The sequence below is a fragment of the Bombina bombina genome, chromosome 2 (genome assembly GCF_027579735.1).
Source record: "Bombina bombina isolate aBomBom1 chromosome 2, aBomBom1.pri, whole genome shotgun sequence".
In the NCBI taxonomy this organism is placed as follows: Eukaryota; Metazoa; Chordata; class Amphibia; order Anura; family Bombinatoridae; genus Bombina; species Bombina bombina.
The window spans coordinates 1,024,612,679-1,024,625,148 of NC_069500.1; the positions used below are offsets into that span (position 1 = coordinate 1,024,612,679).

General features: G+C 44.5%; 1 protein-coding gene across 8 annotated transcripts in view; it reads left to right on the forward strand.

The window, feature by feature from the left end:
- BLTP1 (bridge-like lipid transfer protein family member 1) overlaps positions 1-12,470 on the forward strand; it is a 1,044,923-nt gene that overhangs the window by 563,702 nt on the left and 468,751 nt on the right. For all 8 annotated transcript variants that reach the window (XM_053703615.1, XM_053703613.1, XM_053703617.1 and 5 more), the window contains one exon: positions 3,632-3,778. In XM_053703615.1, coding sequence (XP_053559590.1) covers positions 3,632-3,778 — 147 coding nt within the window. The remainder of the gene's footprint in view (positions 1-3,631; positions 3,779-12,470) is intronic.

Below are 12,470 nucleotides of genomic sequence, written 5' to 3' on the forward strand. Positions count from 1 at the left end.
CAAGATCTTGAACAAGTTTCTCAAGGTTCCATCGTTCAAGATGGAAACCATTCGAACACTTCTTCCTTCCATCCAGGAAGGTCAATTCATGACCAAGGTGGATTTCAAGGATGCGTATCTACATATTCCTATCCACAAGGAACATCATCGGTTCCTAAGGTTTGCATTCCTGGACAAGCATTTCCAGTTCGTGGCATTTTCTTTCGGATTAGCCACTGCTCCTAGGATTTTCTCATAGGTACTAGGGTCCCTTCTGGCGGTGCTAAGACCAAGGGGCATTGCTGTAGTACCTTACTTGGACGACATTGAGCGTCGTCCCTTCCTCAAGTAAAGGCTCACACGGACATTGTCCTGGCCTTTCTCAGATCTCACGGATGCAAAGTGAACGTGGAAAAGAGTTCTCTATCTCCGTCAACGAGGGTTCCCTTCTTGGGAACTATAATAGACTCCTTAGAAATGAGGATTTTTCTGACAGAAGCCAGAAAAACAAAACTTCTAGACTCTTGTCGGATACTTCATTCCGTTCCTCTTCCTTCCATAGCGCAGTGCATGGAAGTGATAGGTTTGATGGTAGCGGCAATGGACATAGTTCCTTCTGTGCGCATTCATCTAAGATCATTACAACTGTTCATGCTCAGTCAGTGGAATGGGGACTATTCAGACTTGTCTCCGAAGATACAAGTAAATCAGAGGACCAGAGACTCATTCCGTTGGTGGCTGTCCCTGGACAACCTGTCACAAGGGATGACCTTCCGCAGACCAGAGTGGGTCATTGTCACGACCGACGCCAGTCTGATGGGCTGGGGCGCGGTCTGGGGATCCCTGAAAGCTCAGGGTCTTTGGTCTCGGGTAGAATCTCTTCTACCGATAAATATTTGGAACTGAGAGCGATATTCAATGCTCTCAAAGCTTGGCCTCAGCTAGCGAGGGCCAAGTTCATACATCAACCATCAGGGGGGAACAAGGAGTTCCCTAGCGATGGAAGAAGTGACCAAAATCATTCTATGGGCGGAGTCTCACTCCTGCCACCTGTCTGCTATCCACATCCCAGGAGTGGAAAATTGGGAAGCGGATTTTCTGAGTCGTCAGACATTGCATCCGGGGGAGTGGGAACTCCATCCGGAAATCTTGCCCAAGTCACTCAACCGTGGGGCATTCCAGACATGGATCTGATGGCCTCTCGTCAGAACTTCAGAGTTCCTTACTACGGGTACAGATCCAGGGATCCCAAGGCGGCTCTAGTGGATGCACTAGTAGCACCTTGGACCTTCAAACTAGCTTATGTGTTCCCGCCGTTTCCTCTCATCCCCAGGCTGGTAGCCAGGATCAATCAGGAGAGGGCGTCGGTGATTTTGATAGCTCCTGCGTGGCCACGCAGGACTTGGTATGCAGATCTGGTGAATATGTCATCGGCTCCACCATGGAAGCTACCTTTGAGAGACCTTCTTGTTCTAGGTCCGTTCGACCCACTCCAGCTGACTGCTTGGAGATTGAACGCTTGATCTTATCAAAGCGAGGGTTCTCAGATTCTGTTATTAATACTCTTGTTCAGGCCTGAAAGCCTGTAACCAGAAAAATTACCACATAATTTGGTATATCTGTTGGTGTGAATCTGCAGGATTCCCTTGGGACAAGGTTAAGATTCCTAAGAGTCTATCCTTCCTTCGAGAAGGATTGGAAAAAGGATTATCTGCAAGTTCCTTGATGGGACAGATTTCTGCCTTGTCTGTGTTACTTCACAAAAAGCTGGCAGCTGTGCCAGATGTTCTAGCCTTTGTTCAGGCTCTGGTTAGAATCAAGCCTGTTTACAAAATTTTGACTCCTCCTTGGAGTCTCAACCTAGTTCTTTCAGTTCTTCAGGGGGTTCCGTTTGAACCCTTACATTCCGTTGATATTAAGTTATTATCTTGGAAAGTTTTGTTTTTGGTTGCAATTTCTTCTGCTAGAAGAGTTTCAGAATTATCTGCTCTGCAGTGTTCTTCTCCTTATCTGGTGTTCCATGCAGATAAGGTGGTTTTGCGTACTAAACCTGGTTTTCTTCCAAAAGTTGTTTCTAACAAAAACATTAACCAGGAGATAGTTGTGCCTTCTTTGTGTCCTAATCCAGTTTCAAAGAAGGAACGTTTGTTACACAACTTGGATGTAGTTCGTGCTCTCAAATTTTACTTAGCAGCTACTAAGGATTTCAGACAAACTTTGTCTTTGTTTGTTGTTTATTCTGGTAAACGGAGAGGTCAAAAAGCAACTTCTACCTCTCTCTCCTTCTGGATTAAAAGCATTATCCGATTGGCTTATGAGACTGCCGGACGGCAGCCTCCTGAAAGAATCACAGCTCACTCCACTAGGGCTGTGGCTTCCACATGGGCCTTCAAGAACGAGGCTTCTGTTGATCAGATATGTAAGGCAGCGACTTGGTCTTCACTGCACACTTTTTCTAAATTTTACAAATTTGATACTTTTGCTTCTTCTGAGGCTATTTTTGGGAGAAAGGTTTTGCAAGCCGTGGTGCCTTCCATTTAGGTGACCTGATTTGCTCCCTCCCTTCATCCGTGTCCTAAAGCTTTGGTATTGGTTCCCACAAGTAAGGATGACGCCGTGGACCGGACACACCTATGTTGGAGAAAACAGAATTTATGTTTACCAGATAAATTACTTTCTCCAACGGTGTGTCCGGTCCACGGCCCGCCCTGGTTTTTTTTAATCAGGTCTGATAATTTATTTTCTTTAACTACAGTCACCACGGTAACATATGGTTTCTCCTATGCAAATATTCCTCCTTAACGTCGGTCGAATGACTGGGGTAGGCGGAGCCTAGGAGGGATCATGTGACCAGCTTTGCTGGGCTCTTTGCCATTTCCTGTTGGGGAAGAGAATATCCCACAAGTAAGGATGACGCCGTGGACCGGACACACCGTTGGAGAAAGTAATTTATCAGGTAAACATAAATTCTGTTTTTTCTAATTGTTTCCACAGGAAGAGCATTACATATAGTATGCAACGTTTTTCTATAAAAATAATTATTGTACAACTATTAATACAAACCCATGGATTCTATTTGAATTATTTAAATGTGTGTGTGTGTGTATATATATATATATATATATATATATATATATATATATATATCCTCAGGGTTAAATGTATTAAACGGTTTGTTTTCTTGGTATTCTTTAAAAGCTAAACCTAGGTAGGCTCATATGCTAATTTCTAAGCCCTTGAAGGCCACCTTGTATCTCAATGCATTTGACAGTTTTTCACAGCTAGAGGGAGTTGGTTCATGTGTGTTATATAGATAACATTGTGCTCATGCCTGTGGAGTTACTTATGAGAGGGCACTAATTGGCTAAAATGCAAGTCTCTTAGAAGAACTGAGATAAGGGACAGTCTGCAGAGACTTAGATACAAGGTAATCACATAGATAAAAAGTCTATAAACCTAACAGTGTTGGTTATGCAAAACTGGGGAAAGGGTAATAAAATGATTATCTTTTTAAACAATGAACAAGTAGACTAACCCTTAAATCCTACTGCCAAATGCATTGTCTTATAAGAATAGACCAATATATTGTATGCACCTACTTTGTAATGGAGAGAAAACATCCATTTTTTTGTATTTTAAATTTCTTCTCTAGCTATCAGCAAAACCAGATACGAAGATAAGCAAACCTGAAAATCCTGTAACAAAAAACACAAATCAAGGACATACAGAGATCAAACCTTCAATCAAGCAGGATAATGTAAAAATCAAAGGGTTGCAAGCCAATGTTACCATACCTAAGGTAATCTGGTTATTTCTATTTACTCTGTTTCAAAAGTGCTTTAAATAAACAAAAATAGATCAATGTTAAATAAATGAAATTCTCAGATTACACACACAATATGCATTAATATTAGTGAATAAGATGTGTAAAATACTTAAAAATTGCCTTGTTTTCTTCTTAAAACGGGGAGAGTCCACAGCTGCATTCATTACTTTTGGGAAATACAGAACCTGGCCACCAGGAGGAGGCAAAGGCACCCCAGCCAAAAAGGCTTAAATACCTCCCACTTCCCTCATCCCGCCAGTCATTCTTTGCCTTTCGTCACAGGAAGTTGGCAGAGAAGTGACAGAAGATTTCGGAGTAGTCTGTTATGGAGGTTAGTACTCTTCGAGATGGGACTGGAGTTTTAAGTAGCCCTGTCAGCTTCTCAGTTGAGAGCATGGATGAAAGTTAGATTCCAAAGATGCAGGAAGAGACTTTCTGCGAAACCATCCCGACTCATATTAACAGCTCCACAAGCAATGAGTGTTGAATAGTTTCGCTGCCTGCTTTTTACACTCAAGTCCATGTCAGGAGCGAGGCTACTAACCTGTCACACTTGAAGGGCCGTGTTCCTGGAACACGGCGTAGATTCTGGTAAGATCCTTTCATTTCTCCAACATTGGTGTGTCCGGTCCACGGCGTCATCCATTACTTGTGGGAATATTCTCTTCCCCAACAGGAAATGGCAAAGAGCACAGCAAAAGCTGTCCATATAGCCCCTCCTCAGGCTCCGCCCCCCAGTCATTCTCTTTGCCGCTCTGAACAAGTAGCATCTCCACGGAGATGGTAAAGAGTATGTGGTGTTTAATTGTAGTTTTTTATTCTGCTATCAAGAGTTTATTTTAAAATAGTGTCGGTTTGTACTATTTACTCTAAAACAGAAAGAGATGAAGAGTTCTGTTTAAAAGAGGAGTATGATTTTAGCAGCAGTAACTAAAATCAATTGCTGTTCCCACATAGGACTGTTGAGCCCAGAGAACTTCAGTTGGGGGGAACAGTTAGCAGACTTTTCTGCTCAAGGTATGACTAGTCCATTTTCTAACAAGACTGTGTAATGCTAGAAGACTGTCATTTTCCCTCTTGGGGATCGGTAAGCCATTTTCTTAGATTCCTAACAGAATGAAGGCTTATTATGGGCTATACACTGGTTGACACTCTTATGGGCTAAATCGATTGCTTTATTTAAGTTTTTTATGAAATTTAGATGTGATTTATAAAACTTTTATATGGGGGAACGTTTTTAGACGCCAGGCAGTTGTTTAGACACCTTTCCAGTCAGGAAGGGCCTTTCACTATAGTAGGCAGAGCCTCATTTTCGCGCCATTATTGCGCAGTTTCTTTTGGATGCAGTGCATGCAGCTGCATGTGAGAGGGTCTGGTGATCATTGAAAACGTTCCTGGAAGGCTTAATTTGGTATCGTATAACTCCTAAGGACAGGTGAAGTCGCAGCAAACGCTGTGGCTGGGACTGTAGTGGGGTTAAAGACTGTTATTTGATTAAACGGCTCCGGTTTCCTCAATTAAGGGGTTAAAAGCTTGAAAATTGGGGTGCAATACTTTTAAGACATTAAGACACTGTGGTGAAAATTTGGTAAAGATTGGATAATTCCTTCATAGTTTTTCACATATTCAGAAATAAAGTGTGTTCTGTTTAACATTTAAAGAGACAGTAACGGTTTTGTTTTAAAACGGTTTTTGTGCATTATTAGCCTGTTTAAGCCTGTCTAACATGTCTGTACCTTCAGATAGAACATGTTCTGTATGTATGGAGGCCAAGGTGGTCCCCCCTTCAAATGTATGTGATAATTGTGCCATAGCGTCCAGACAAAGTAAGGACAGTATTGTCACATTTAATAAAGTTGCCCAAGATGATTCCTCAAATGAAGGTAGTGGGGATAGCTCATCATCCTCTCCTTCTGTGTCAACACCAGTTATGCCCGCGCAGGCGACCCCTAGTACATCTAGCGCACCAATGCTTGTTACTATGCAACAATTAACGGCAGTAATGGATAATTCCATAGCTAATATTTTATCCAAAATGCCAGCATTTCAAAGAAAGCGTGATTGCTCAGTTTTAAATACAGTGGAGCATGAAGGCGCTGACGATAGTTTATCTGTCATTCCCTCACACCAGTCAGAAGTGGCAGTGAGGGAAGGTTTGTCGGAGGGAGAGCTTTCAGATTCAGGAAGAATCTCTCAACAGGCAGAACGTGATGTTGTGACGTTTAAATTTAAGTTAGAGCATCTCTGCGCACTACTTAAGGAGGTGCTATCTACTCTGGATGATTGTGACACTTTGGTCATTCCAGAAAAATTGTGCAAGATGGACAAATTCTTAGAGGTCCCGGTGCACCCTGATGCCTTCCCGATCCCTAAAAGGGTGGCGGACATAGTGAATAAGGAGTGGGAGAGACCAGGCATACCCTTTGTCCCACCTCCTATATTTAAGAAATTGTTCCCCATGGTCAACCCAAGGAAGGACACATGGCAAACAGTCCATAAGGTTGAGGGGGCAGTTTCTACCCTAGCTAAGCGCACCACTATTCCTATTGAGGACAATTGTGCTTTCAAAGATCCTATGGATAAAAAATTGGAGGGTTTGCTTAAAAAGATTTTGTTCAGCAAGGTTACCTCCTCCAACCAATTTCGTGCATTATTCCTGTCACTACGGCGGTGTTTCTGGTTCGATGAACTAGAAAAGTCGGTTAATATGGAGACTCCATATGAGGAAGTCATGGACAGAATTCACGCACTTAAGTTAGCTAATTCTTTTATTTTGGATGCCGCTTTGCAGTTAGCGAGATTAGCGGCGAAAAATTCAGGGTTTGCAATTGTGGCGCGCAGAGCGCTCTGGCTTGGACAAAATTGCTTAATATCCCTTTCAAAGGTAAGACCCTTTTTGGGCCAGAATTGAAAGAAATCATTTCAGACATCACTGGGGGAAAGGGCCATGCCCTCCCACAGGATAGGCCTTTCAAGGCTAAGAATAAGTCCAATTTTCGTTCCTTTTGCAATTTCAGGAACGGACCGGCTTCTAACTCTGCAGCCTCTAGACAAGAGGGTAACGCTTCCCAGGCTAAACCAGCTTGGAAACCAATGCAAGGCTGGAACAAGGTAAACAGGCCAAGAAGCCTGCTGCTGCTACCAAGACAGCATGAAGGGGTAGCCCCCGATCCGGGACCGGATCTAGTAGGGGGCAGACTCTCTCTCTTTGCTCAGGCTTGGGCAAGAGATGTTCAGGATCCCTGGGCACTAGAAATAGTCTCTCAGGGTTATCTTCTAGAATTCAAGGAACTACCCCCAAGGGGAAGGTTCCACATGTCTCACTTATCTTCAAACCAAATAAAGAGACAGGCATTCTTACATTGTGTAGAAGACCTGTTAAAGATGGGAGTGATACACTCAGTTCCAGCTATGGAACGAGGTCAGGGGTTTTACTCAAACCTGTTTGTAGTTCCCAAAAAAGAGGGAACTTTCAGACCAATTCTGGATTTAAAAATTCTAAACAAATTTCTCAGAGTTCCATCGTTCAAAATGGAAACCATTCGAACAATTTTACCTACAATCCAGGAGGGTCAATATATGACTACCGTGGATTTAAAGGATGTGTACCTACATATTCCTATCCACAAAGATCATCATCAGTTCCTAAGGTTCGCCTTTCTGGACAAACATTATCAGTTCGTGGCTCTTCCATTCGGACTAGCCACTGCTCCCAGAATTTTCACAAAGGTGCTTGGGTCCCTTCTGGCGGTTCTAAGACCGAGGGGCATTGCAGTGGCACCTTATCTGGACGACATTCTAATTCAAGCGTCGTCTCTTTCCAAGGCAAAGGCTCATACAGACATTGTTCTAGCCTTTCTCAGATCTCACGGGTGGAAGGTGAACGTGGAAAAGAGTTCCCTGTCTCCGTCGACAAGAGTTCCCTTTTTAGGAACAATAATAGATTCTTTAGAAATGAAGATCTTCCTGACAGAAGTCAGAAAGTCAAAGCTTCTAAACGCTTGCCAAGTTCTTCACTCTGTTCTGCAGCCTTCCATAGCTCAGTGCATGGAAGTAGTAGGGTTGATGGTTGCAGCAATGGACATAGTTCCTTTTGCTCGAATTCATCGAAGACCATTACAACTGTGCATGCTCAATCAGTGGAATGGGGACTATGCAGACTTGTCTCCAAAGATTCAAGTAGACCAGATGACCAGAGACTCACTCCGCTGGTGGTTGTCACAGGATCACCTGTCTCAGGGAATGAGTTTCCGCAGACCAGAGTGGGTCATTGTTACGACCGACGCCAGTCTATTAGGCTGGGGCGCGGTCTAGGATTCCCTGAAGGCTCAGGGTCTATGGTCTCGGGAAGAGTCTCTTCTCCCGATAAACATCCTGGAACTGAGAGCGATATTCAATGCTCTCCGGGCTTGGCCTCAACTAGCGAAGGCCGGATTCATAAGATTCCAGTCAGACAATATGACGACTGTAGCTTACATCAACCATCAGGGAGGAACAAAGAGTTCCTTGGCGATGAGAGAGGTATCCAAGATCATCAAATGGGCGGAGGATCACTCCTGCCACCTATCTGCAATTCACATCCCAGGAGTAGACAACTGGGAGGCGGACTATCTGAGTCGTCAGACTTTCCATCCGGGGGAGTGGGAACTCCACCCGGAGGTTTTTGCCCAGTTGACTCAATTATGGGGCATTCCAGACATGGATCTGATGGCGTCCCGTCAGAACTTCAAGGTTCCTTGCTACGGGTCCAGATCCAGGGATCCCAAGGTGACTCTAGTGGATGCATTAGTGGCGCCTTGGTCGTTCAACCTAGCTTATGCGTTTCCACCGTTCCCTCTCCTTCCCAGGCTCGTAGCCAGGATCAAACAGGAGAAGGCCTCTGTGATTCTGATAGCTCCTGCGTGGCCGCGCAGGACTTGGTATGCAGATCTGGTGAATATGTCATCGGCTCCACCATGGAAGCTACCTTTGAGACAGGATCTTCTAGTACAAGGTCCATTCGAACATCCAAATCTAGTCTCTCTGCAGCTGACTGCTTGGAAATTGAACGTTTGATTTTATCCAAGCGTGGGTTTTCAAATTCTGTAATAGATACTCTGGTTCAAGCCAGAAAACCTGTGACTATAAAGATTTACCATAAAATATGGAAAAAATATATCTGTTGGTGTGAATCCAAGGGATTCTCCTGGAGTAAGATTAAAATTCCTAAGATACTCTCCTTTCTCCAAGAAGGTTTGGATAAAGGGTTGTCAGCGAGTTCCTTAAAAGGACAGATCTTGTTACATAAACGACTGGCAGCTGTGCCAGAAGTACAAGCCTTTGTACAGGCTTTGGTCAGAATCAAGCCTGTTTACAGACCCATGACTCCTCCTTGAAGTCTAAATTTAGTTCTTTCAGTTCTTCAAGGGGTTCCGTTTGAACCTTTACATTCCATAGATATCAAGTTACTATCTTGGAAAGTTCTGTTTTTGGTTGCTATTTCTTCTGCTAGAAGAGTTTCTGAATTATCTGCTTTGCAGTGTGATCCACCCTATCTGGTGTTCCATTCAGATAAGGTCGTTTTGCGTACTAAGCCTGGTTTTCTTCCAAAGGTTGTTTCCAACAAGAACATTAACCAGGAAATAGTTGTTCCTTCTCTGTGTCCGAATCCAGTTTCAAAGAAGGAACGTTTGTTACACAATTTAGATGTAGTTCGTGCTTTAAATTCTATTTAGAAGCAACAAAGGATTTTAGACAAACCTCATCTTTGTTTGTTGTTTACTCTGGTAAGAGGAGAGGACAAAAAGATACTGCTACCTCTCTTTCTTTCTGGCTGAAAAGCATTATCCGATTGGCTTATGAGACTGCCGGACGGCAGCCTCCTGAACGAATCACAGCTCACTCCACTAGGGCTGTGGCTTCCACATGGGCCTTCAAGAACGAGGCTTCTGTTGATCAGATATGTAAGGCAGCGACTTGGTCTTCTCTGCACACTTTTGCCAAATTCTACAAATTTGATACTTATGCTTCTTCGGAGGCTATTTTTGGGAGAAAGGTTTTGCAAGCCGTGGTGCCTTCTGTTTAGGTAACCTGATTTGCTCCCTCCCTTCATCCGTGTCCTAAAGCTTTGGTATTGGTTCCCACAAGTAATGGATGACGCCGTGGACCGGACACACCAATGTTGGAGAAAACAGAATTTATGCTTACCTGATAAATTACTTTCTCCAACGGTGTGTCCGGTCCACGGCCCGCCCTGGTTTTTTAATCAGGTTTGAAAAATTTCTTTCTTTATACACTACAGTCACCACGGCACCCTATAGTTTCTCCTTTTTTCCTCCTAACCGTCGGTCGAATGACTGGGGGCGGAGCCTGAGGAGGGGCTATATGGACAGCTTTTGCTGTGCTCTTTGCCATTTCCTGTTGGGGAAGAGAATATTCCCACAAGTAATGGATGACGCTGTGGACCGGACACACCGTTGGAGAAAGTAATTTATCAGGTAAGCATAAATTCTGTTTTTTTTATTACATAATGATAACACGGAAGACAGGGTCACAGTGTGACTCCTTTTATCTTTAAAGAGCCAAGGGTTAATATTCCTGGAAAGGGGATTATTGAACGGGGGAGTTTATACATAATATTGTTTATTGTGTAATTGCTGCGTTATGTGCGAGATGAGGCTCTGGCAATGTGTGGAACTTTCAGGTGACTTACGGGAGTATTACGCTGCCTTTTTTGGCGCGTTTTTCTCCTTAGGCAGGTTTGTTCCTGCCAGGCATTCCATGTGACTGGGTGTGGCTATCTCTCTTCCTCTGTTAATCAGCGGCGCAGGAGACAAAACGGTTTCTGTAGTCTGGGTCATAGGAGGTGGTGAGTGCCCTGGCCATTGAAAGTTATAAAGGTGCCTATTAAGTAATCTAGTCCGTAATAAAAGCGCAAGCTATGGAGGACTCTGATGTACTAGAGGGTTCTCCCTCTTTAACAAGGTCTCATTGCTGTGTTTATTGTTAGGAGGTTCTGGTAGAACAGCCTGCTCAACTATGTTCCACATGCCTTGATAAGGTTACGACATCTAAAAGTAAACGGATGTTTAGTACTACTGAGCCATCTACCTCTGAGGGTTCCCCGTCACGTGAGGTGCGTTCCCTGCATTCATCTCCAATTGCACAGGCAGCGCCCAAGGGTCCAACCATTACTCCTGCGGGAGACATTCGTTGGCCGTCAGATTTTGCGGATCAACTGCAAATGGCGGTATCAAAAGTGATTCATGCCTTACCACTTTCTGCTAAGCGCAAGCGTAGGGCGTATCATGGTGGCCCGGCCCAGGGGTTGTCTACGCCTAGGATATTATTAGAGGCGTTATACGATGACAAGGCCCACTCCAACTCGTTGGAGAAGGCCCCTTCTGGGTCGGAGTCCATGTCATCTAAACCACCAGCTGCGGAGGAGCCTGACTTTAGATTTAGGATAGAGAATTTGCGCCTTTTGCTGAAACTTGCTACTCTAGAGGTTCTGGAACCGATGAGGACAGGGTGGTGCCTCAGGCCTTCCTGGTTCCTGTTAAGATGGCTAATATTATCAACAATGAATGGGAGCGATTAGGTTTTTCCTTTTCCCCTTCTTCTTCCTTTAAGAAACTGGTCCCCGTCCCGGACTCTCAGCTTGAGCTGTGGGGGACTGTCCCTAAGGTGGATGGTGCTATCTCCACGCTCGCAAAGTGATCAACTATTCCCCTCGAGGATAGTTCATCATTTAAAGAGCCCATGGATAAAAGTTGGAAAACATGTTAAGGAAGATGTTTCAACAAACGGGATTTGTTTTTCAGCTGGCAGCGGCCGTAGCCGCGGTTGCCAGAGCTGCAACATATTGGTGTGAATCACTGTGTTAAATGGTCGAGGGAGAGACTTCCATCGACGAGATACAGGATAAGATTAAGGCGCTGAAGTTCGCCAATTCTTTAATCTGTGATGCCAATATGCAAATTATTCGCCTGAACGCTAAGGTGTCAGGCTTTTCCATTTTAGCTCGCAGGGCTCTGTGGCTAAAGTCTTGGTCTGCAGACATGACCTCTAAGTCGAGGCTGTTGTCTCTGCCTTTTCAAGGAAAGATTCTGTTCGGTCCAGGATTGGATTCAATCATATCCACGGTTACGGGAGGCAAGGGAGCTTTCCTACCGCAGGATAAGAAGGCTAAGCCTAAAGGATCTACTTTTCGTCCCTTTCGTGCGGACAAGGCACAGTGCCAGCAGCCTGCCGCGAAAGCAGACCAGTCCAAGGGAACTTGGAAGCAGGCTCATTCTTGGAACAAGTCTAAGCAGAGCAAGAAGCCCGCTGAGACAAAATCGACATGAAGGGGCGGCCCCCGACGGGTCTCCGGCAGATTATCTCTCTTCTCAGAAACCTGGTTACAGGACGTTCAGGATCCTTGGGTTCTGGAGGTTGTCACCCAGAGTTACAGGATAGGGTTCAGATCCCATCCGCTCAGGGGCAGATTCCTCCTGTCTTCAAGACCAGAAAAGAGAGAGGCCTTTCTAGAGAGTGTGAGGGATCTCTCCTCTCTCTGCGTTATTTTACCAGTACCCCAAGCAGAAAGGGGTCTAGGGTACTATTTTTGTGATTCCAAAGAAAGAGGGCACGTTTCTGCCCGATTCTGGACCTAAAGTGTTTAAACAAGTTTCTGAGTGTTCCA